Genomic DNA, 25,549 nt, shown 5'->3' with positions numbered 1-25,549 from the left:
ATCCTGGTGCGGCTGTGTCGTCATCATGCGGCGTCGGCTTGTCCGTCGTCCGGCGTGGCCGGTGGGAAGGCGAGTGCGGCGTGCCCCGGGTTCCGGGGAGCTCGGAGGACGATGATTTTCCGGCGGTTGCTGGCTGCCCTGCTGCACAACCCGCAGCTGGTGGAACGGCTTTCCGAGTCGCGGCCCATCCGGCGGGCGGCGCAACTCACGGCCTTCGCGCTGCTGCAGCTGCAACTGCGCGGCCACGACGCGGCCCGCCGTCTGCGAGCCCTCGCGGATCAGCCCCCCGGCTCCTTGGGTCGCCGCGTGGTGCGGTTCAAGGACACCTTCACCCAGGAACTCCGCCGCCGCCTCCAGGACCGTCGAGGACCACCCCCCGGTCATCAGAAGGGCCCGGGCGCCAAAGCGTAAGCACAGACTGGACCCTCCCGGGCCGAAGTCACGTCCCCTCCTCCCTTCAGTGACCTACGCCGACCTCAGTGTTCATGAGTTATCTGGGGCTCTATGCACGGCTTCTAATCCTGACTCGGATTGTCAACATGCAGATGCCTAAGGTCAAATGGACCTGTGCGTGCTGGTCCTGTGACTAGGCAGGACGTAGAGGGGAGTCTAGAGCACAGCATAGCATGACTGAGAGCCATGGATAAACAACCAGAAAGAACGCCTGCCTTCTGCAAGCGGGACTGAAGCTGAATAAATGCTGCTGCATCCGCACTGGTTCAGGAGAATACCAGGGAAGACGGTGGATGGAATGACAACCCTAAAGTTGCCAAAATCTGATTAAATATGTAAGCTGATTGATAAGTCTGTAGGATCTTGCTAATAATAGTTAACACGTTAAGCGTCTGTGTTGATGTTTGCTGTTGCATTCGGTGTGGTTTATGACTTAAAACCCCATTCGTGTGAGAAAATGGAGGCCACTTTTCGGGTAACACCTTGCAGAGTGAGGTGAGCCCAGGCATGTGACTCCAAGGTCTGTGTTCTTGATCACTCCCTTCTCTTTGCAGGATTTCCCTACTCAGGGACTGCTCTTCCATCACTACTGAGCACTAAGGCCTCTGAAACCGTAGCACATGATGCTTGGTTTCCCCTTCTCTATTTTGAGGGTCCATCTGGGGTACTCGCTATGGTCAGCTAACTCAGCTGTGATTAGGGAACCCATGCATGTAACCTGCCTTGTCATTGTGAGACTCCTAACTCAATTTCTGGACCTCTATTTAAGCCCCTCGGTTAACCTTAGCATCTAGAAGGCTTGCAGCTTTTGGAAAAGCTTTTAAACTGAGGATCAGATTCTGAGCAGTCTGTGTTCTCAGTTCCCACTGGGGCAGGCCAAGAAGGCCTCACAACAGCACTAAGAAGGGAGAACATCTGGGCTCTTCACTGTGGGAGAGTGATTTTTTTTCTTGGTGCCGGGGGTCGTTCCTACAGCCTTGAGCACGCTGAATAGGAACTCCACCACTGAGCTACATTACCCAGTCTTTGAGAGAGTGGCTGGGGAATTCCTCCACTGCCCTCAAAGGAGCAGAAGAGGCTAGGGAGGTATTTTCTAGAATGGCTTGTTTTGCTTGTGCCCAAACACTGAGCCCACAGGCTCACAAGGTGCCATGAAATAAGACAGAAGTACTGTCTCCTAGTTACAGACCTTTGTAGAAATGTGTCTGTCAAACTAGGGGACATGTGCTGCAGGCTCCAGGGCTGACACTGACCTCAGGACCCTCCAATCTGTTGTAAGATTGGGTGGTAGGTTGACTGAGCAGAAGGGACTTGTTTAAGATTACAGTTTGTGCGTCAGAGCGGGGACTAGAGCTGAATGTGAGCCACCTGCCGTCCCTGCTTCACACCGCCCTTGTTTAGAAAGCCAGATTGGAAATCAAAGGACTGTCATGGTAGCCAGAAGTCCGGCATTGTGGGAGTTGGGAGAGACCACTCGGGGATGTCATCAGCAGTTCATAATCTTCGATGAGCGGGTGGCACTCTATATTTGAGACATACACAGCCATTGGAAGTGACGGCATGGAAACAGACATGTGCCAGTGGGTGTGCCAGGTTTCTTTGGGGACCTTGGCATTGGGACTGTGACTGGTCAGATCTTTGGTTTCTAAGGGAAAGGAATGTGGGCTCACCTAGAGGAACACCCGTGGCTGTTCCCGGAAGAGACGGCAGGGGAGTTCTGTTCCAGTGTCCCAGCCCAGCAGCCCGTGCAGAAGGTAGAGTGGCTCCTTTCTATGGCTGGCTTCTGGGCCATAGCTCCTTTGTCACCTCAGGCTTCCCCTGCAGTTCTACGATGTGAAGGCTAAGGTGGTTCCTCCAAACCCGGCTGAGCAGAGAGGACAGGGCTGGAGGGTCCTCCAGGGTCAGGTGGGGAAACAAGAGAGTCTCATTCTTGAGAGGAAAACTGCACTTCTCCAGAGCATGCCTGTTGGTCCCAGGAGTTACTACAAAGAGTCGGCAGAGCTGGGGCCCACCAGCCATTTGGCAGGCTGGTTGTCTGCTGAAGTTGTTCAGGGCTTGGCACACGACCCAGTCCTCAGCGCCACCCATGTCCACCACCTCCACAGGCGATCCCAGGCTGGAGAGGTGTAGGAGGTGCTGGGGAGGCATGTAGGTGTGAGTGAAGAGAAGTGTGTAGTGGATGGTCGTGCCTGGGAGGACAGGCGCATGGACTATGTGCTCCAAGTACTTCAGACCAGGTACCAAACCTCCCTGATGCAGGCAGCCAAAGACGAGGGCACCTAGAGCATTGAAGAGGACCAGGGCACCCTTCCAGGGTATAGGTTGGGTTTGTGGACTGCAGAGCAGGATTATTGGGACTATGAGGGGAATCAGGAACCTGGCCTCCTGGTGGCTAAAGGCAGATAGCAGGACCAGGGGTGTGAAGTAGAGGAGGAGGAGATAAGACTTGGAACTAGACAGTGCACCCAGCACCCTCAAGAAGCCCGTCTGCGGGAGCGCACGGAGGCAGCTGTGGAGATGTTGCCATGCAGCCTGCAGGGCCTGAGCATGCAGTACCCCAAAGAGCAGGAAGCCATTGACTGCCAGGTGAGTGAGCCGTGCATGTGTGCCGTGCCTTGCAAGGTTTTGGGGATCCAGGTTGTAGGACAAGAAGTTGACAGGTGTGAGGACAAGGCTACCGGATCTCGAGAGGCTGGAGAAGTACCAGCTGTCCGTGGTTATAAACAGCATTGCAGCAAGAGCAGCCCCTGGCAACAGTGCCAGGGCCTCCTGCATCAAGGCCTTGATGCCAAGTTCCAAGGCCCTATGGATGCCCCAGAGAGAGAGGGGGGCCAGAGTAAAGGCTAGGAAGGTTGGCCGATTGAAGAAGCCAGCGGCCACGATGGCACCAAGAAGGCAGCTGTGCCACCATGGACCTGGGGTGGGCTTCTTTGATTTGGGACTCCATGCCACATAAGGGGACACCAGCACCAGCAGCCAGGTGAAGAGCAGTCCCTCGATGGTGTTGGAGAAGGTCCTTGTGTAGAAAACCAGGGTGACGTAGGACCCAGACAGCAGGCACATGGCATTCCAGCGATCTGCCCCCCACAGTGGGGCCAGATAGTACATAGCCCAGTCCAGGGCAAAGGAGAGGATAGTGAGGAGGAGTCGGGGCCCCACCAGCAGCATGTAGCCACTCACCAGACCAGGCCAGGGCCCCAGCTCTTCCCAGAGCCTGAGCAACCAGAAGGTAGAGCCAGAGGTCAGCAGTGGGAAGACCACGGTGCGGCAGGAGCTGCTGGGGTAAAACTCCCAGGGCCGTGAAGCCTGCACACCCAGGATGTCCTCTGCAGAGAGAGAGGCAGGGGGTGAGCCAGTTCCAAGATTAGGCTTGTGCTGGGAAGAGTTCTGGGCTGGCACCAGGATTGCACGGCCCCCTAGTGAACAACCCTGGGACTGCACAGCGTGGGATTTACTCATGCTTCGGTAAAGCTACTTGGTGGGAGTCTCAAGTGGCCTGTCTTCTCTCCTTAGCCCTTTAACAGCAGAGAGCCTCCACCTGCATGCAGAGGAGACAGGCAAAGACACAAAGCAGGAAAAGGATTTTATGTGTCCCAGCTGGTTTAAGGACGAAGGGGCTGTTAGCGACAATGTGGGTGACCTCTAGAAACACTTGGGGGCGCCATAAGTGAAGTGAATAAAATTCCGCCAACAGGAATGAGCTTGGAAGCCAGGCATGGTGACATATGCCTAGAATTCCAGTACTTGAGAGGCAGAGGCAGGAGGATCAAACGTTTAAGGTTATTAGTGAGTTTGTGACTAGCCTACGCCATATGAGAGAGACTCATCTGAAAAATACAGGAAAGGAGACTGAATTTCCCAACTCACAGCTCAAATTTACCTGTTGAGCCCTGTGGCAGAGTTAGGTCTCCCATGCCATGATTCTTGTTCTCAAGCTGAGTGTGCTGGTGCACACCTGTAACATTTGGGGGCTGGGTCAGGACTGTTACAAGTTTGAGGCCTTTCTGGACTACAGAGTGAGTTTGAGGCCAGCCTTAGCTGTCTAGACAGATGCTATCTCAAAAAACAAGCCAAGCCAAGTGTCCTTGAACCTTCTTCCTTTAGTCTCTTAGCTGGGCACATGGCCAAATATAAAGACTTAATTTCCCAGCTGTTTCTACAGCTATTGTGGACATGCGATACATCCTGACCAGTGGGACAGAAGAGTATAACAGGGTCAGGTGTGTGTGGAGACTCTCAGAAGTCCTACTAGGAATATTGCCATGACTTTTAAGGGCAAGCCTGAGCTTCAGTGTAAGGCCCTGTCTCAAAAAACAACAACAAAAAACTGCCCGCCCATGGTGCACAAAATCCTGGAGTCAGTCCCAAGTACAGTGTAAACCAAGCATGGAGGCATGATCACAGCACTCTAGAAGTGGGGGCCAGAGAATCAGGGGTTCATGGTCATAGGCAGTTCAAAGCCAGCCTGGGCTACTTGAGACCTTGTGTAGAAGGACCTTGTTGAGTTTGAGTCCATAGTGAGCTCCAGTACAGCCAGGACTTCATAGACCATGTCTTAAAAAAGAAAAAGAAGGGCTGGGGGGTGGCTCAGAGGTTAAGAGCACTGACTGCCCTTCCAGAGGACCTGAGTCCAAATCCCAGCAACCACACAGTGGCTCACAACCATCTGTAATGAGATCTGATGCCCTCTTCTGGCATGCAGGCATACATGCAGACAGAGCACTCATACCTAAAAAAAAAAAATACATAAAGAAGAAAAAAAAAGAAAAGAAAAAAGGTTTGTGTGTGACTATTAAACATGGTCTTAAGGGAGGAGACCCTTCCTCCTGAGCCTACATGAAACAACTTTACAACTTTCCTATGTCAGGCAAGCTTCCCTAGCCACTGGGAGAGCCCAGCTCTGAAGTCAGTCCTGCTGACAAGTCCAGCAGAACCATCATTCTGAATGACTTGTTGGCCCAAGCAGGAAAACACGGAAGAGGCTGGTATTTCATAACCATCCTCCAGAAGGTGAGGAAAATGCCCACTCCCCACTTCCAGTTCTGACCCCAGAAAGGCTGCAACTCTGCCTGTTCATTCATTCCCACACGCATGTCCTTCCCCACCACACAGGGACTGGTGCCCCAATCATATTAGCAGTACGTGGGGGTTTTACCTGCCATGACCTCGGGGGACTGGAAGAACTCATCTGGGTGTATGTAGCCAGTCTGGGGAAGGAGACACCATAAGACCCGAAGGAGGCCGAGGCTACCCCAGATCACCCTGGCTGCCATCTTCACATCAGATTGTCAAACACAGGGCTGAAAGCCTGGAATGACTTCACGGCTGTCACTGGTGCCACTCTGGAGATCTACAGCTGCTGAGAATGACATTGGGTAGTTACTGTAACGGAGACTAGACCACAGTCTGAAGACATCAATGTAAAAATGATAATGATAAGATGTGATTAGTACACATCCGTAACCCCAGCATGGGAGAGGTCGACAGGTTGACACAGAAGGATTTCAAGTTCCAGGTCAGCCTGGGATACATGGGAAATGCTGTCTCAGACAAAACAGAAAAAGAAAAAAGTTAGACATGGTAGTGAAATCCCAGCACTCAGGCAGACGTAGAAAGATCAGGTGAGAAACCAACGAAACAAAAATCACATTACAATTAAAATGAATGTAAGGGGTGGTTAGGAGTACTTGTTCTTGGGGAGGACCCAGACTGGATCCTCAGCACCCACATGGTGGCTTATAACCACCTTTAACTCCAGTCTCAGAGGGTCCAACAACCTCTTTTTTTGTTGTTTTTGTTTTGTTTTTTTCAAGACAGGGTTTCTCTGTGTAGCCCTGACTGTCCTGGAACTCACTCTGTAGACCAGGCTGGCCTCAAACTCGCAGAGATCCACCTGCCTCTGGCTCCTGAGTGCTGGGATTACAGGTGTGCTGCACCACCACCACCACCACTACCACCACCCAGTTTCAACAACTTCTGCCCTCCACCATGGGCATGCACATGGTACACATGCAGGCAAAAGATTCATACACATTAAATAATAAAATAAATACATTTTTAAGAAAATGAAAATTAGAAGCTGGAGAGGTGGTTCAGAGGTTAAGAGCACTGGCTGCTCTTCCAGAGGTCCTGAGTTCAATTCCCAGCACCCACATGGTGGCTCACAACCATCTGTAAGGAAATCTGGTGCCCTCTTGTGGCCTGCAGACATACATGCAGACAGAACACTATGCATAATAAATAAATTTAAAAAGAAAAAAAGAACCGAAAGGGTTAAAATGGCGAGGTTAGTAAACTGAGGAAGGTGAAAACGGCTTGTATGAGACAGACCAGGTAGGAAGAGCAAGGCTCTACCCAGCAGACTCTGGAAGGATCCCAGGAAGGGCCACCCCCTGGAAGAACCCTCCCTGCCTCCAGGATCAGGTACAAAACATCACTGTCCTTTCCCTCGTAAATTCTAAGCTTTTGGGATAGTTAACTTCACATCTATTCTGCAAGAACCCTTGCCCGTTCCATAGTCAGCTTCTCAACTTTATGGCTTGTTGCACCTGTATACATATTCCTATAATTGTGTCAGACTGAATTGTGGGAAAGGATGGTTTCTAAGAAAATCTCTACCTCTTCCAGGAAGCAGTCCCCAGGACAGCCTCAGAGATGGACAAAGGAGGAGCCACGGTATCTAAAGACTTGCATGTCTCAGCACTGGAGGCAGCGCTTTGCCGTGGATTCCGGCCTGGGTCTGCCTTCCCCTCGAGAGTACACCTCCATTCTACCTTCTCACCCGCTGAAGTGAACCCTGACTGCTCGCTCTCTGGGTCCCCATATGAGTTCTTCAGAACTGAGGCTGCTGTCAACGTGACCCAAGCTGGAGTCATCAGAGAGGAGGGAGCCTGGGGCTGAGGAAATGTCTCCTTGGGAGTCAGCTGTAAGGCATTTTCTCATTTAGTGATCAGTGCGGGAGGACCCAGCCCTCATCCCTGGACCGTTGGGCCTGGGTGGGATGAATGGGCCAGGGAAAACAAGCCAGTAAGCAGCACCCCTCCACAGCCTCTGCATCAGCTCCTGCCTCCGAGATCCTGCTCTGTTTGAGTTCCTGTCCTGACTTTCTTCAGTGATGAACAGTGATATGAAGGTATAAGCCAAATAAACCTTTTCCTCCCCGACTTGCGTTTTGGTCATGATTTTTATCACAGCAATAGAAACCCTAATTAAGACATCAAGCCAACAGAGGAATCGGGGAAAGACTAGATTTGTCTTCTTCCTCCTTTTTTTTTTTTTCCTTTGAGACAGGGTCTCCCTGTATAGCCAGCCCTGGCTGTGATGGAACTCACTGTGTAGACCAGGCTGGCCTCGAACTCACAGAGATCCTCTGATTCTGCCTCCCAAGTGGAATTAAAGGAATGTCGAGGATCGAGGATTTAGCTCAGTGGTAGAGCAAGGCCCTGGGTTCGATCCTCAGCTTTAAAAAAAAAGAAAAAGAAAAAGAAAAAGGAATGTCGAAACACTCTGCGGATCTCCAACTCCATTCAGCTTTGTTGACTGCAACACACTTCTCTCTCTTGGGCTGGCTCCACTCCCTGTTAGCAGCTCTTCTCAGCAGGTACCCCACGACTCTGGCACCTCTGACATCTTGGGTTCTCCAAAGCCGTGCAGGCTTTGATTTCACAGCTTCATGAAATGGCCTCTCTAGGCCTCCATTCAGGGACACCCCTGACATATGCCCGGCCTCAGTGGCTTTCCTTAGTTGTAGAGAAAAGTTCCACAGTCCATTTCTTCTATCCTTAACTCTAAAGCCAGAATAATGTGGCTGAAGCTGCCAAGTTCTGCTGCTTGCTGGGGCTGGAACATGTCCCCCTCATTCAATTACACCTTCACCAGCTTTGTGTCATTTTTGGCTGTCCTGGAACTCGCTCTGTAGACCAGGCTGGCCTCAAACTCAGAGATCTGCCTGCCCCTGCCTCCTGAGTGCTGGGATTAAAGTTGTGCGCCCCCACACTGGGCTCTATGCTTTTTTAGTATCTTTACACAAGACAAGAGAAAAAGAAAGAGGAAGAGGAGGTCCACGAACAACTGGGGCCTTCAATCTCAACAAGTCAGAACACAGCCTCCAAGTTTCCTCACCTCTGTCTGCTGTAGCTGGAAGGAGGAGACGGCTGGAGACCAGCGTCCAAAACTCGTCAAACCGAATCCCCGGCCTTGAGGGGCCTGCTGTGCACATCTGAGGGGTCTGCTGTGCACATCTGAGGGGTCTGCTGTGCACATCTGAGGGGTCTGCTGTGCACATCTGAGGGGTCTGCTGTGCACATCTGGGGGGTCTGCTGTGCACATCTGGGGGGTCTGCTGTGCACATCTGAGGGGTCTGCTGTGCACATCTGAGGGGTCTGCTGTGCACATCTGGGGGGTCTGCTGTGAACATCTGGGGGTCTGCTGTGAACATCTGGGGGGCCTGCTGTGAACATCTGGGGGTCTGCTGTGAACATCTGGGGGGGCTGCTGTGAACATCTGGGGGTCTGCTGTGAACATCTGGGGGGCCTGCTGTGAATGTGGTGAACATCAACTGTAGAGGAATGCGATCCCAAACATCGGAAACTGGGGGAAATGAAAGATGGAGAAGGTCGTGAGCTGCCTTTGCTGGCACTTTCCTCTGATTATACCGGCTTTGGGTTTTGTTTTGTTTTTTTTTTTTTATTGAAACAGGGTCTCACTATGTATCTGGCTGGCCTGGAACTTGCTGTATAGTTCCATCTGGCCACACATCCACTCTGGTCGTGCTGTCTCTTCACAGCAAGGAAACCTTAAGACAGGTAGGGTCTTGATATGTAATTCAGGCTGCCTTGTCCTCTGGAGTGCTGGGTTATAGTCATTATTATATTAGTCAGGGTTCTCTGGAGTCACAGAACTTATAGAATGAACCTCTCTATGTATGTATGTATGTATGTATGTATGTATGTATGTATGTATGTATGTATGCTGCAAGACACAGGAAAATGTAATGGAATCCAGGTATCATCACAAAAGCTACTACTTGGAAAGGTCAAGGACTTTTCCGAAGGTCAAGCCATGGCTTAAGAAGTCTTGGTGAACTGGGCAGTGGTGGCACATGCCTTCAGTCCCAGCACTCGGGAGGCAGAGCCAGGTGGATCTCTGTGAGTTCGAGGCCAGCCTGGGCTACAGAGTGAGTTCCAGGAAAGGCGCAAAGCTACACAGAGAAACCCTGTCTCAAAAAACCAAAAAAAAAAAAAAAAAAAAAAAAGAAGAAGAAGAATTCTTGGTGATATGTTAGCTTTTGTGTGTATATATATTAGCTGGTTCCTACAATGATTTTCTTGTATGCTATGTGTGCTTCCAAGAACTCCTAACAGTGTATTTATCTAAAATAACTATCAAGCATTTCCTGCACTAAGGTAACACCCTATGGAAACATGCCTGTTTCCTAGGTCAGACAGATAGCTTTATTTCTTGTGCAATTTAAGCTAAGACCCTCCTTTTATTTATTTATTTATTTATTTATTTATTTATTTATTTATTTTTCACTTTTTAAATTTTTCTATTATCAGCTTGATAAAGTATAAATTCTTATCCTAATTGTTAAATGTTTCATTGAGGCTTAGCCAGTAATTGAGTAAAACCAAAACTTATTATAAGCCACAGTCATCCTAGGGTCCCCCTGCTATGTAGCCTCCCTGGTTCTGTGGGTTGCAGTCTGATTGTTCTTCGCTTTATATCTAGAATTCACTTATGAGTGAGTACATACCATGTTTGTCCTTCTGGGTTTGGAGACCCTCCTTTCTTACACAGCCTTACTAACATTATAGCCTCCTAACTTCTTACCTAGCCGCTTCTAGGAATGTAGACTGAGCACATGGATTCCCCTTTTTGATGTACTAACCGATATTAGCTCTCAGTTGACCTCCTCCTTTTACCCTTCCCTTTTGGGGTTGTAAAAGAAAGCCTGACAGTCACTGTCTGAGGACAATTCTTACCTGCCTTTATGACCCTGTAGGGATTCAAGCCTGGTGACCTGTCTGGAGGAGGAGGATTACTATTGATTGGGTTTATAACTGAATACCTCAGAGACTTGGGGAGAACTAAGAGGGATAAGAAGACTTAGAGGAGGATTTTGACGAGAAAACTTGAAGACGAGACAGAGAGGAGAAAAGAGAACAGAAGAACTAGATGGGTAAGAACTGGCCAGGAATGGACTAGATGGGAAGAACTAGATTGAAGGGCTAGAAGAGAGTACTAGAGGAACGAGATGGAAGATGAGGACGAGCCAGATGGGGAAGAACAAGATGAGGAAGAAGGAGATGGGAGAGGAGCTGAGATGGGAAAGAACTAGATGGACGAGAACCTAGATGGGTAGAACTAAGATAGAACCTAGAGGGGACAGCAGATGAAGGTAGAGAGAAGTCAGGCACGAGAGGAGCCAGGCACGAGAGCACAATAGAAGCTGTGTAGAGAGAACTGACTCAGAAGAATAAAGTGTATGGACTAAGGGGTTTCATGTATATAGATTCACTTCTTTTCATCAAAGGTTTAATTATCAGCTGGTTGTAGATTCTTCCTGGACCCTGGGAAACGACTATCAAGGGGCAGGACCCCCATAGTCTCCCTTATATGTATATATATATATGCATATATATGTATATACATATATATGTGTATGTGCATATATATGTATATACATATACACACACATATATATACAAAGCGCACACACATGTAATTGGAATGACATACAGTCTGAGTTCAACAATGGTTATCTGTGAATGGAAAGTCTAAGAATCTAGTAGTTGCTCAGTCCCACGAGGCTGGGGGTCTCAGCTGGCTTTCTGTATGTGCTGGAATCCAATGCCAGTGAAGGAATGGATGTGTTGACAAGGTGAGGGCAAGCAGGGGAAGAACGAACCCTTCCTTCTTCCCTTGTCCTTATCTAGGCTTCCAGCAGAAGGTGTAGCCTTCCAGCCTCAAAGTCCGGATCATAAATGTGCCCTCCATTTCTGGATTGTAGTTCATTCCAGATATAGTCAGGTTGACAACAAGAACAGCCACCACAGTCATTATGGCCTTTAAACCTACTCAGCCAAGAGAACCCTTCCCCCAAATCCCGCAGCCCATTCAGAGGACTCACCCTTAAGTTTCTGCCCCTCTGCAGGGTTTGGTGGCACACACCTGTCATCCTCGGTACTTGGAAGGCTGAGGCAGGAGGATTGTATATTTGAGGCCAGCATGGTCTACACAATAAATTCTGGGTAACCCTGGGCAATTTATGAAGACCCTGCCTCCAACCAAATGGTTTTTTAAGGGCCTGGGGTGTAGCTTGGTGAGAGAACACTTGCCTAGCAGGCACAAGATCCCAGGTTTAACTCCAGAAGCACAGAGTTCTGTTCTTCCAGCCCCACCGTCCCCAGATCTGCCCTATGTCAGAGAATCACAATAGTGAATGTACCTTCAGACTCATTGTGAGGGACCTCATTCAAAGGGACTGGCTGGGCACATCTGGATCTGTAGGGCAGGCCACTGGGAAGACGGACTGGATGCAATTCTTTGGCAGAACTAAAGCTGAAGTTCATGGAGGGAACTGATTGCTCTGTCTTTGTTGTTGTTTTTGGTTTTAATTTTATGTGCATTAGTGTTTTGCTGTGGGTATTAGGTCCCTTGGAACTGGAGTTACAGACAGTTGTGAGCTGCCGTGTGGATGCTGGGAATTGAACTCAGGTCCTCTGGAAGAGCATTCAGTTCTCTCAACTGTTGGGTCATCTCTCCATCCCCTCTTTGTTTTTTGAGACAAGCCCCTATTATGTAGATCAAACTGTCCTTGAAGTCACTATGTTGCCTAGGCTAGCCTTGAACTCCTGGTCTTCCTGCCTCAGCCTTCTGAGTGCTGGAGTCAAGGCAGGCGTGCATCAGCTCATGATGACTTTTAAACTTCTGTTCCTGATTCACATGCTCCAAATCTTTATCTCTCTAGGCTGTAGGTTGCAGTCCATTCTGTCTCCCAACCCCTAACTATTAAAAAAAAGAGCTGTGTCTGCTAAACCCTGTTTAAAGGATTTATTTTCATAATTTAATAATGTGCACATATGTATGTCTGTGCAGGGGCTGGCAGAGTCCAGAAGAGGGCATCGGACCCTCAAGCTGGGGTTACAGGCAGTTATGAGTTATGTGGGTGCTGGGAAACAAACTCAGGTCTTCTGGAAGGGCAGCCAGTGAAGCAGGCTTGGAGCCAGAGGCAGGAGGATCAGGAGTTCGTAGCCAGCTTTGGCTACACAGGGCCAGCCTGGGTTACACGAAACAGTGTCTCAAAAACAAAAACAACAACAACAAAAAAAAAAACAAACAAACAAAAAAAAAACAAACAAACAAAAAACAACCAAAAACAAAACAAAAAAAAAAAAACTGAACAAAACAAATACAAAGAATGAGGACGAAATAAGATTTTCAAAGAAACCGAAACTCAAAGATCATCAAATGCAGACCTTTGGCTGGGTGGTGGTGGCGCACACCTTTAATCACAGCACTGGGGAGGCCAAGCCAGACAGATCTCTGTGAGTTCGAGGCCAGCCTGGTCTACAGAGCGAGATCCAGGAAAGGCTCCAAAACTACACAGAGAAGCCCTGTCTCGAAAAACAAAAACAAAAACAAAACAAAACAAAACAAAAAAGCAGACCTTTGGCTGATTCTAAAGGGTCTATATCAGACAGATGGAAAAACACATTTCAAACACATCTGGGACGGAAGCAAAATACAATGATGCTGGACAGCAGCTGAGAGACATCTGGAAAACAGGTCAAGTGAGGACCATCCCTTCCCACTAGGCCCATCCTTCCTGTTCCTGGTGATCAGGGGGCTGGCAAACTTTCTGAAGGAACAGTTCACGGTCATTCAGCAGCTGGCTGTGGGTACAGATGCAGCTCTGATGGTTTGCCAGTGGCCTTGTAATCTTTGAGCCCAAAGAAAGCACTGTAGTCTTGGCTGTAATAGTGCCCGTGGTGGTGAGCTAAATCCACCCTCTCCTATAGGAGACAGGGAACGTGACTCCCCCAGCTCTGTGTTATTCTAGGAGTTATTTCAGGAGACGCAGTCAAGAGCTTGGTCATCTCATTTAAGTGGCAGTCCCCCAAATTCATCTCCTTTACAAGTGACATACATAGTTGCTGGCAAACAATATCGGCAATGAGAACTGAGAGTCACGCTGTACTGCCAGGATCTGCTGCTGCATCTAAACCAGTTTCGCCACCCTGTGCAGACCAGACCACATGGAAACGAGCCTGTGCTGGAGGCTGTCTCCACCTCACGATCCCCTTTGTTGTTTTGTTTTGGCGGGGTCTCACCATACAGTCCTGACTGGCCTGGAACTCGCTCTGTAGAAGAGGCTGGCCTCGAACTCACAGAGATCCTCCTGCCTCTGCCTCCTGAGTGCTGGGACTAAAGGCATGTGCTACCACGCCTAGCAAGACCTTCTCCTTTTTAAAATAGCTTCATTGGGATGTAGTTGATATACCATATAAAATCACCCACGTAAAATGGCTTTTGGAATATTCACATAGGTGCAACCACAATGCGTAAGCTGTCAGCTTGGCCCAAGCATGAGATCCAGCTGTAAGGCATTTTCCCAATTAGTGATCAATGGGGGAGGGCCCAGCCCATGGTGGGTGGTGCCATACCTGAGCTGGTGGTCCTGGGTTCTATAAGAAAGCAGTTTGAGCAAGCCATGGGGAGCAAGCCAGGAAATAGCACTCCTCCATGGCCTCTATCAGCTCCTGCCTCTAGGTTCTGGCCCTGCTTGAGTTCCTGTCCTGACTTCCTTTGGTAATGGACAGCAATGTGGAAATGTAAGCTGAATAAACCTTTCCTTCCCAGTTTGCTTTTTGGTTATGGTATTTCATCGCAGCAATTGAAACCCTAACTAAGACACACAGTTTTTAGCTTTATTTTAACTTTACATGTATTGGTGTTTTCCCGGCTTACAAAGATCCTGGTGCGGAATCCTGCAGCTCACTACATTTGCCAATCGCCTGGTCATTTCTTTGCCCTACTGGGCTGAGATTCCTCCGAGGTTAGGATCCGCTGGGCTTCAACTTAGACCTATCCAGAGTCTAGTTTAGGTGGACCCACTGAGGACATCTGTCAAGAATAACAGGAGGTCCCCAGGAGGAGGTAGCAAGATGGGGGGGGACACTGACCACAGGTGCCAGAATCTCTAGACCCACAACCCACCCGCAGCGGCTCCCCAGGTCGACACCAAGTTAGACACCAGGTTACAGACGCGGTCCTAGCGGTCTCCCGCAGACATCCTAGGGGCGGAGTCAACGCGGGGGCGGGGTTCACGCAACTGAACACAGTCCCCAGCTCGGGTCCAAACCCTGCGTCTCCCGAAGCCCCCTGGCTGGGAGTCTCCCAGAGAGCAGGGGCATATGTTGGGTTACAGAGAAAGCTCCCAGGATGTGGAGATGAGACTGTGGGGCAAGAGAGTGGGTGCGATGACCAAGAAGATGGGGGACGACCGGCGCGTCAAGGTGTGGGGCAGGGAGAGACCATGTTGGTGGCAGGGGTACAGCAAGCGGGAACCACAGCGCCGGGCACAGAGTGAGGGTGGGTGGGGAGGGGGAGGGGCTGAGGAAGAGGTCAACATTTGTGGGACCGGAGAAGGGATAAAGCAAGAGACTGCCCGCTGAGTCAGAGACCTGGGTCCGTTTCTCTGATGCCCAGTGTGTGTGCAGCACCATACCGGCTCTGGGGGCTGCAATTATGTGTGGCTCGGTTCAAGGAAAGTCCCTACCTTCAAACTGAATCTTCCTGACATAGCTGCTGGGTTCTTGCTAATGGGAGGGGCGGAGAATGGATCCTCTTGGGTCTAGCGTTTGGAGGAATTTTTAACACCGTGGGAGAAGGACCCCAGCACGACCACCCAATGCTCCTGTTCCTTCAAAGCCAAGAACTCACTCAGTCTCCAGGATCCATGTCAGACACAGAAGGAGAACCACTCTCCTACGTACATTTTCCTGTTGGCTGGCATTTCATTCACCCTCACCTTGACCCTGAGGCTGCGCTGAGCTCTGCAGGGGGCTCTGCCTTTAAAGCAGCCTTCTTTGGGTTGCCAGAAGGGACGGTTTATTCTTTGATTGCTGTGGAATCTGCGTTAAACACATCTGGGGCGTACCATTTAACTATCCACAGCCCGCCGCAGTTCCAGGCCATAAAATAGGAACTCCATTTTGTACCAGGAAAATTCAAGGCCCTGACCATCTTGACAGTGCTTCTCAATGGTTTGAGGTAAAGATGTCTGGAAGAGATGTGTGACATTTGAGGACAGGGGAAGGGTGTCCTCTTCACCGAAAGCAGCAACTGTCCCTGACATGATGATGTGTGTTGCAAAGACCTCCATGACCCACGAAGAAAGCTTTGCACTGGCCTACAGGGGTCCCCCTATCCCTTGTCCATCCCCCCAGGGGACTCCTGGATCCCCTTCTCTCAGCAGGAAAGGCAGGCTTAGCTTGATTTTCCTCACTAAAATTAGGGGAAATCTCTCGGTGCACACTGACGTCTTTCTCCACACTTGGCAGCGTATTTAAGTTTCAGTTCCACAGAGACCTTGCTGCTGTGTTATAGGTGGGGACGCTGAGACAGTATGGCTGTGAAACCACCCAGGAACCCCGGCTGCCCAGACAAGTCTGGTAACAGCAGAGGACGCATACCTAGGCCTCTCTGGGCCCTAAGCCAGTGCTCTAAAATGGGAAGTACCCTGAGCCTCCCTTTCCAGGAAAATGTCATCATGAGTCCCCTAGGTTCCTGGCCGGTCAGTGCTCTCACAGCCTGCAGAGTCCTTTGGGGGAAAGCTGAGGGTGAGCTTGCTGGTTCCCCTGATGGTCTGTGGGCTGCGAGCAAAGATCAAGGTGGACCCGGTGGCCTGCCCCATTGCGCCCTCATCCCGTCCCCAACCACTCTTCCCAGGCCAGGACTGACTCACCCACGCGCTGCCTCTGGGCTGCACCTGCCGCGCTGGCTACCAGGGTCACCCGGAGCGAGGGCCTGCCCCCGAGGCCCTAAGGCCCTGCGCCTGCGGGGCAGAGGACCGCGGGGCGGGGTGGGACGATGGCCTTCCCTCTCCACAGCCGGCTCTGGACTTCCACCAGGGAATTAGGCCAAGAGATCAGGCAGAACTCGCTAGGCGGGGCGGAGAAGGATGGGGACAATTGTGCATGCCCCCGCCCCCAGTCCCGCAGTCTGCAGTGGTCGCGGTGGGGACTCCTGAGGGACTGATCCTACTTAGCCTGTGCTTTGAGTGCGTTCTACCAGCAGCCCCTCCTTGTCAATCTGTGCCCCATAAGCTTCCTTTTTTAGTACTAGCTTAGCTACGCCAGAGCGTTTCTCGCCGTACCACTCTGTTTTGCTTGTTTTGAGACCGGGTCTCGGTGGTCTCGAACTCGCCATCCTCCTGCTCACCCTCCCGAGAGCTGGATCACAGGCGTGCGCCACCACACCAGCTTTCGCTCACACTTCTTTGGTCGTTGAAAACAATCACCTTGTGCTGGGGGGGGTGGGGGGGGGGGGGGGGGGGGTGGAGAGCTAGCCTAGCATGTATGGGGTCCTGGGCTCCTCTTTAGCCCCTAACAAAAGCAAAGCCCACTAAAACCAAACCAAACTGTGAGGAACGCCGCGGAGTTTCCTGTGCCAGGCACCGCGATCGCCTAAGGGAATGGGGCTAGGGAACTGGCCCTTCCGCACGCAGCTGGTTCAGTTCTCTCAAGGATGCTGAGCACTCCAGGCAATCGCCGGAGGCAGCGCCTTCCATGCGGACACAGGACCATGCTGTCCCTTTGTGCACGGTGCAGGCGGGGACACGCTACTTGCCCAACCGCCAGCTGCAGAGAAAAGGGTCGCAGGAGTCTTGGCCCCGCCTGCGTTGCGGGGCGGGGGGCTTCGGGGCGACTGGCATCGGTGCCCTATGCGAGAAGAGCCGTGCGCAGAGCGGAGCCACGCGGGGACGCGTCACAGCTCCGTCACAGCCCCCCTCCGCAGATCTATGCACCGCTCGGGATCCAGTAGCTTCCTGTAGCTTCCGGGGGTCCCTCGAATCCCCGCCCACAGCTGGAGGGGCGTGTGGCTCGCAGGCTGTGATGCCGCCCCCTGGCGGCACGCTGTTTCTCTGTGATGCCGCCCCCTGGTGGCACGCTGTTTCTCTAAGCCTCTCGGGTAACTGAGCTGGTAGGGAGAGGCTGGCTCCACTCTTCCAAATCCTGATTTTGTAAGGTCTGGACAGTGACCTGCTTGTGCTCCTTTCGTGATCCACAACAGTGTTCACATTAAAAGTCAATCAGTCAGTCAATCAATCAATCAATCAAACAAAAGACAAAGGAAACCGAGTAACTACTGTATCGAGATATTATTTACATACAATAAATGCCAGAAATGGTTCATATTGTCTGAGACCTGAGGCTTTTGACAAGTGCTTCAGTTCAAGAAACACGTTTTCATTTCCCCCCAAAGCTCCCTCGTTTTCTCCTTCCAGACTTTCGACTTCTACCACTGTTCCTGACCTCCACTGCTCTGATTTCTGTTACTGTCCCCTGTCATTCCCAGAATGTCCTCTAAACAGAAGCAGTCAGCCAGGGTTGTTTGTGCCTGGCTCTTTTCACGGAGCACAATAGCTTTGAAATCCACCCCAGCGGCTGAACACAACAGACAATTGTATTCTCTTCTGACTCTGGGTTGAAGTCTGGACAGGGGTTACATACCTGCCCTTGGCCTCATAGAGCCCCGGACTTGGACTTAATGTTTACACAGGACAGTGGAGGGTAGACAGCTGCGTGGGTGTGTGACGTATGACCACACGTCCCCATCACAGGAAATGTGTTCACACTGGCAAGTGCCCTTGTGGCTCTTCTCTTACTGGTATCTAAATTACTCCTAGAAAGACAGCCCTCTCTAGAAGAAACCTGGCTCCCTTCTCCTTAAAACACTTGGTCAGGTGTGGTAGGCATGTGAGCCGCAGAGCAGGGACCCAACGAAACACACTGAACGCGGGTAGTGTATTATAGACCCCGGGGAAGGCAGGGGTGGCTGGACCCTTCCCCTTCACTGTCCTCAATCGGGAGATGGGCAGGTAGGCCAAGGCCTTGACCAGAGCCAAGAAGACACCCCAAGGCAACTTCTAATTGGTTTGTTTAGTTAAAGAAAGCAGGCTTGAGTGGGGTTCCTAGGAAGCAGGTAGTGTAGGTTAGATGCCTGAATCTCATTAAAGCTGGGAGGGCCAGAGCTGGAAACTGTCGGAGATGATTAACCCTCGCTCTGGAAGGAGTCAGCGCTGGACTCAAAATGGCCTCCGAGGCAACATACAATCTCTAGCCCTTGCTGGAGTGTGTCTTTCTGGTGTCTCATTTGTCACCCAGGTTTTCCTCTGCATGGAGACACCGCACACTCTCACCCATTTAAACACTCCAGGCTGGTGTTGAGGCACCCTCTCTGAGCCCCTAAGTGAGATATTTTGGGGTTGTTTCCAGCCAGGGATACTGTGAATAAGAATAACTTTCCAGATGTCTTTAAAACTCATTATATGATGCTGGGTGGTGGTGGTGCACGCCTTTAGTTCCAGCACTTGGGAGGCAGAGGAAGTCAGATCTCTGTGAGTTCGAGGCCAGCCTGGTCTACAGAGCTACAGAGTTCCAGGACAGGCTCTAAAGCTACACAGAGAAATCCTGTCTTGAAAAAAACAAACCAAACCAAAACAAGGCCAAAACAAAACAAAACAAAACAAAAAAAATCAATTTCCACCCAGAAAGCTGAGAGTGGATTTTGTTAATGACCTGGTGAGCTTTATGCTATCTGTGGAGGAAGACCTCACCCACCTTTTACTATAGAGATAGACCTCACCCTAAATCCCCAGAATGATTATTCCAGACTCTTCCCTCCCTAGACCGTTACCCATCCTTAGGGGAGGTGTCACATGTACTTCATGGCCTGCTGACCTCTATGCTGTCGGTCAGAGACCACACCAAATTCTAGGCCTTTAGCTACAGAACCCACCCTCATGTTACACGTACTGTGTAAAGGAGTCTCTATGTAGTTACAGTTTAAGCTTTATTGTGCACCTAGAATTGGACTAATTGTTAACAGCCTGGAAACCTTTTCCTCAAACTGTACTGTTTTAAATATACTGACAATGGACTGCCTGGCATTAGACCTCCTGAAGTCAGATTCAGGTTGATGAAGTCAGTCTGCACCGGGTTTTCATTCTCATCTTGTCCAGCGGTTTTCTTCCCTGAACGACACCTCTGCAGGAACCCCTCAACATGACTTTAATCCCAGCACTCAGGAGGCAGAGGCAGGTGGAACTCTGTGAGTTCGAGGTCAGCCTGGGCTACAGAGAGAGTTCCAGGACAGCTAGGGCTACACAGAGAAACCCAGTCTTGAAAAACCAGAAAGAGAGAGAGAGATCCATATCTTGCCATTGGAGTTTTTGAGGCAGATTCTGCCACTGGCTTCTGGCTCACCAAGTAGGCTGGCCTAGCTGGTCAATGAGTCCCAGGGAGCCCCTCTTTGCCTTTTTCTGTACTGGAATTTCAAGTGTACGCACCTGGCTTTTTACATTAAAGAAAATTTTTTGAGACAGGTTCTTGCTAATATAGCCCCGGCTGTCCTGTAGCTTACTAAGTAGCCCAGGCTGGCCTCCAGTTCACAGAGATCCACCTGCCTCTGCTTTCCAAGTGCTGGGATTAAAGGCGTGACCCCCCACTGCCTGCTACACCTGGATTTTTACATGGGTTTTGAGGATGGGCTTCTGGTCTTTGAGCTTATGTAGCAAGTACCTTACTCATCTCTCCAGGCCTAAAAATGTTTTTTTCTTTCCTTCTTTGAGATAGGGTCTCACTAGGATATTTAAACTGGCCTTGAGCTCGATTTATAGTCTAGACAGGCTTTGAACTGGTGATCCTCTCTTTTAGAGTCCTGAGTAGATAGAATAACAGCCTGTCCCTTCAGGCCTGGCTTGGAACATGTTTTTGGATTAAAGAAAGTGTTGCCTACTTTATATTTTCCTCCTATGTTTTGGTCTGTAATTGAAGACATTGTATCACTGTGTTTGGATGTCTGATACAATCAGATTAATTTTTCCATATGATATGTGGAGGAGGTCAAGACTCATCTCCCCCTTATGTGGATATCCAGTTTTTCAGCTTAGTTGAAAAGACTTTCTTTTATTGTTTGATTTACATTGATAACCTTCTCAGGATCCAGTCCGTTAGGCCAGCACTAGTGGGACACACAATGGCATCTGGACACCTTGAAAAGACATCCTGTTACTCCAGGCAGAGGCCTGTTGGCACCTTAGTGAGTCGTAGTGTCTTTTTGTAGGTTGAGTTGTGTGGGGTGTGGATATGGGGTGCAGGGGTGTCTTGCTATGAAGTATATATACACTTTATCCTGGGGATGATGAGGGGCTTGTCCAGATTTTCAGTTCACACGTCTATTATGGTTTAAGAGCAAAGGGGGAGTCAGAATGTGGCAGGCGGACAAGTTGGGGGTCATTCACTATACGCCAAGCGGGTCTCCCCATTAGTCTTTTCAATTGGGATAAGCGGTGTTGTTTTGAGATAGGGTCTGGCTATGTAGCTTAGGCTGACCTTGCAGCTCTTTGCCTCAGATTCACGGTGCTGAGATTAGTGAGTGTCACAGTGTTCCCCAGAATGTCCTGATAATGTCATTGAGAGATGATGTGGGGTGGGGGTGCTGAAGTAGTCCTTTTTTTTTTTTTTTTTTGGAGACAGGGTTTCTCTGTGTAGCTTTGCACCTTTCCTGGATCTCACTCTGTAGACCAGGCTGGCCTCAAACTCACAGAGATCCTCCTGCCTCTACCTTCAGGGTTCTGGGATTGAAGGCGTGCGCCACCACCGCCCGGCCATTTTTTTTTTTTTTTTTGAAAGAGGGTCTCACTCTGTAGTCCTGGCTGCCTTGAGCTCATGGCAATCCTCCTGGCTCTGCTCCTGAATGTGGAGATTACAGGTCTGTGTCCCCCAAGCCCAGTTTCTGCCATCTTGGTTTTTTTTTTTGTTTTTTTAATTTTATGTATGCTGGGTGGTGGTGGTGCATGCCTTTAATCCCAGCACTCGGGAGGCAGAGGCAGGTGGATCTCTGTGAGTTCGAGGCCAGCCTGGGCTACAGAGTGAGTTCCAGGACAGCCACCAAAACGACACAGAGAAACCCTGTCTCGAAAAACAAAACAAAACAAAACAAAAAATTTATGTGCATTGGTTTTCTGCCTGCATGTATATCTGTGTGAGGATGTAAGATCCCCTGGAACTGAGGAGTGGGGGATGAGAACATAGGGAAATGGGAGGGTCCAGCTGGAACAGGGACAGAGTGGGAGGGCAGGGAGGAAGATACCATGATAGATGAGGACATCATGGGAATAGGAAGAGGCAGGGTGCTGGGGAGGCTCTCAGGGATCCACAAGGTTGACCCCACCTTCATCTGCTGGCAGTGGTCCAGAGGGTGCCTAGACCAGTCTACTCTGGTGACTGGTCTAGCGAATAACCTAACTGTCATCACAGAGCCTTTGTCCAGTGACTGATGGAGGTAGATACAGAGATCCACAGCCAGGCCCCAGGCTGAGCTTCAGGAATCAATTGATGAGAGAGAGGAGAGATACTGCATTCGAGAGACATCGAGATCATGATGGGAGGATGTGCAGAGATGACCGGCCACACTAGTGGAAGCCCATGAACTGTGGACTGGTGGCTGTGGAGCCCCCATGGGACTGGACTAGGCCCTCTGGACACGGAAGAGGGTTGTTGGTTCGAGCTGTTTGGGGGGGCACCCAGACAGGGGGATCAGGATCTGTCCCTGGTTTGTGGGCAGGCTTCTGGAATCTGGTGCCTGTGGTGTGACACCTTGAACAGCCTTGGTGCAGTGGGAAGGAGCTTGGACCTGTCTAGGCTCAGTGTGCTGGGCTCTGCTGACTCCCCATGGGAGACCTCGATTTGGGGGGATGTGGGGATGTGGGGTGGCTTGGGAAGGAGGGCTAGGGGATGGGAGGAGGGGGGGTCTGTGGATAGCATGTGGAATGAGTAGAAAAATTCTTAATAAATAAAAGTGAAAAAAAAAAGATTCCCCTGGAACTGGAATTACAGACAGTTGTGAGCTGCCATGTGGGTGCTAGGAATTGAACCCAGGTCCTTTGGAAGAGCAGCCAGTGCTCTTAACTGCTGAGCATCTCTCCACACCCTCTGCCATCTTCTTAGAGAGCCACTGGCATCTGTGTGGTGTCTTATACCTGTAATCCCAGCAGTCTGGAGGTTGAGGCAGAAGGATTGCCAGGAGTTCAAGGCCAGCCTGGACTACTGTCTCAGTTAGGCTTTATTGCTTTAAAGAGACACCATGACCACGGCATCTCTTATAAAGGAAAACATTGCTCACATATAGCTTTGGAGGTTTAGTCCATTATCCTCATGGTGGGGAGCATGGCTGTGGGCAGGATGATGCTGGAGAAGCATCTGAAACAGGTTGATATACCGGCAACAGGAAGTAGACTGTGACACTGGGAGTAGCTTGAGCATAGGAGATCTCAAAGCCCACCCCCACAGTGACGTGCTTCCGCCAAGGCCACACCCACCCAACAAGGCCACGCCCACCCCAACAAGGTCACGCCCACCCAACAAGGCCACGCCTCCTAATAGTGCCACTCCCTTTGGGAGGCATTTTCTTTCAAACCACCAAAGCTACACAATGAGTTCCAGGCCATGTGTAAACCTGATAGTGTTATTTAATTCTAATCTCTTACTAATGGCCCCCTATCTCATCAACCTAGTGGGCTTAAATGCTTTCCATAGGGGATTAAACTTTCCCAGCAACCAGATGCACACCACTAATCCCAGCACTTGGGTACTGAAGGCGGGAGGCATTAAATGCTGTCAGCTAAATGAGACCCTGTCTCAAAAGGTAAAAGAAAGAGGGGGTAGGGCCACAGGATGGCTCAGCAGGTAAGGGTGCTTGCCGCTAAGCCTGATGACCTGAGTTCATCTCCTTCCACATGGGGGAAGGAGACACCGGACTCCTTCAGGGTGACCTCTGACCTCTGTCTGTGCCCTGCTGGGTGACCTCTGACCCCTATCTGCCCTCTGACATATGCATTCCTCACATTAAATAAATGTATAGGCTAGATTTGTTTGGGAAGAGACATCAGTTGAGGAAAGTCTCCACCAGATTGACCCGTGGGACATTTTCTTAAATAGTGATTGATATGGGAGGGCCCAGGCCGTTGTGGGCTGGTGGTCCTGGGTTCTATAAGAAAGTAGGCAGAGCAAGCCATGGAGAGCAAGCCAGTAAAAGCAGCACCCCTCCTTGGCCTCTGCATCAGCTCCTGCCTCCAGGTTCCTGCCCTGCTTGAGTTCCTGTCCTGACTGACTTCCTCAGTGATGGACTCTGCTGTGGCACTGTAAGTTGCCAAGTTGGTTTTGGTCAGTGGTGCTCTATCACAGCATAGTAACTCTAAATAAGACAATAAATAAATGTGAGAAAAGAAAGACATTTTAAAGAACTTGAGAAACCCACAAACAAAACAAGGCAAAAGCTTCAATAGTTTTCAGACAAGACAGGTCACAGTAAGGACATTCTCCTGTTTAACCCTTTGTATGTTACATTTTAAGAATGGCCGTGGGCCAGGCGTGGTGGTGCAAAGATTGCATTGAGATGGATCAGGAAGGCAGGTGTGAGGAGGATCCATTATCTTCCCCAGTTTATGAGCAGCCTACAAACCTTTCCAAGTTCCTTCTTTACCCTTCATCTTCATAAAAAACATGGTTGTGTGAGTGTGTGCATGTGCGTGCGTGTGTGTGTGTGTGTGTGCGTGTGTGTCTGTGTGTGTCTGTGTGTATGTCCATCTGTCATCTGTCTGTCTGTGCATGAGTGGTGTTCGGCTGATACACGCTGTTACGTGCTAACCGATCTCTTTCTCTCTCACTTAGTTGTGGATATTCCATGGTTACCTGAGATGTTGATGTGAAACGAAACTATACTACAGCCTCTACCACCTTTCCAGCGTTGGCTCACAGATGCTCCCTGTAGAGACAATCAGCCCCATCTTAGAGCCATCTGGTACTTTCCCTGAACTGCTAAACTCCCAGCATGCAGCAGTCCCAAAGTAGTGTAGGGCCAAAAAGATTAGCTTTCCAAATTAAGGCGATACCTCCTACCGAGTACCCTCACAGATCCTTTAAACCCAGAGGCCCCTGGTGCTGCATGCAGAGATGCTTCCCCTCACCTCAGCGCTCCCCTCTCTAGAGTCTGTGAAGGGATTGCTGTGTTCTCGGGCTGTCATTGGCTCTGCTCCACCCCAGCTTCTCCCACTGCAGGGGTGTTGTTACTAAAGGACATTTCACCTGAAATCCATCTCTGTGCAGCTCTCCACCAAACCTGGGAGGAATCTATATTATTTAAGACATATGATTCTGGGAACTAAAATTATTTCAAAATAAAATTTAATTGGTGGAGCATGCATTTAGTGTTCAAAGGCTCTAGGTTCAATCCTCTGGCAGTATATACATGCTCTCTCTCTCTCTCTCTCTCTCTCTCTCTCTCTCTCTCATACACACACACACACACACACACACACACACACACACTCACACACACACACACACACACACACACACACACGCACTCGCCTATGTGTGCACACACAAATGCACACAGAAAGAAGTTTACATATGTATGCATATTTATGAAAAAATATCCATGTATGTGTATATTTGTAGGTAATGAGAGAACTGAAGAAATAAAGAAAAAATAAAATGAAAAACATTTCTTGTTAGGGCTGGAGAGATGGCTCAGCCGTTAAGAGCACTGGCTGCTTTTTTCATAGGGCCCAGGTTCTATTCCCAGCTCCCACATGGAGGCTCATAACTGTCTGTAACTTCAGTTCCAGGGATCTGATGCCCTCTTCTGGCCTCCATGGATACTGCACACACCAGGCTCAGGGGTTAAGAGCACTTGTTGCTCGTGCAGTGGACCCGGGTGCAGATCCCAGCACCCACTTGGCAGCTCACAACCATCTGCAACTCCAGTTCCAGGGGATCCACTGCCATCCTCTGGCCTCTGTGGG

The 25,549-nt window shown here is 50.1% G+C and overlaps 2 protein-coding genes across 3 annotated transcripts; one reads left to right on the top strand and one right to left on the bottom strand.

Moving 5' to 3' along the window:
• Positions 1-18: 18 nt before the first annotated feature.
• On the top strand, positions 19-7,365 carry Ncbp2as2 (NCBP2 antisense 2 (head to head)). 2 transcript variants are annotated; one of them, XM_036203299.1, is made up of 2 exons: positions 19-788; positions 7,095-7,365. In XM_036203299.1, the coding sequence occupies exon 1, from the start codon at positions 112-114 to the stop codon at positions 409-411; it is 300 nt and encodes a 99-aa protein (XP_036059192.1). In that variant the 5' UTR covers positions 19-111; the 3' UTR covers positions 412-788; positions 7,095-7,365. The 2 variants fall into 2 exon arrangements, with proteins under 2 accessions (XP_036059192.1, XP_036059191.1); XM_036203298.1 differs by having other exon boundaries at positions 7,081-7,365.
• Positions 1,951-16,498, bottom strand: Pigz (phosphatidylinositol glycan anchor biosynthesis class Z). Its single transcript, XM_036203297.1, has 2 exons — positions 16,424-16,498; positions 1,951-3,779 (listed from the first exon to the last, which is right to left on the bottom strand). The coding sequence occupies exon 2, from the start codon at positions 3,619-3,621 to the stop codon at positions 2,224-2,226; it is 1,398 nt and encodes a 465-aa protein (XP_036059190.1). The 5' UTR covers positions 3,622-3,779; positions 16,424-16,498; the 3' UTR covers positions 1,951-2,223.
• Between the last annotated feature and the right edge of the window lie 9,051 nt (positions 16,499-25,549).

This window comes from Onychomys torridus, chromosome 12 (assembly GCF_903995425.1).
Source record: "Onychomys torridus chromosome 12, mOncTor1.1, whole genome shotgun sequence".
NCBI classification, from domain to species: Eukaryota; Metazoa; Chordata; class Mammalia; order Rodentia; family Cricetidae; genus Onychomys; species Onychomys torridus.
This window is presented reverse-complemented; position numbering and strand designations above follow the sequence as displayed.

What these genes read in the sequence shown, in the direction of transcription:
- Ncbp2as2 (XM_036203299.1), top strand. Translation starts at nt 112, where the DNA reads ATGATTTTCCGGCGGTTGCTGGCTGCCCTGCTGCACAACCCGCAGCTG.
- Pigz (XM_036203297.1), bottom strand. Translation starts at nt 3,621, where the DNA reads ATGCTGCTGGTGGGGCCCCGACTCCTCCTCACTATCCTCTCCTTTGCC.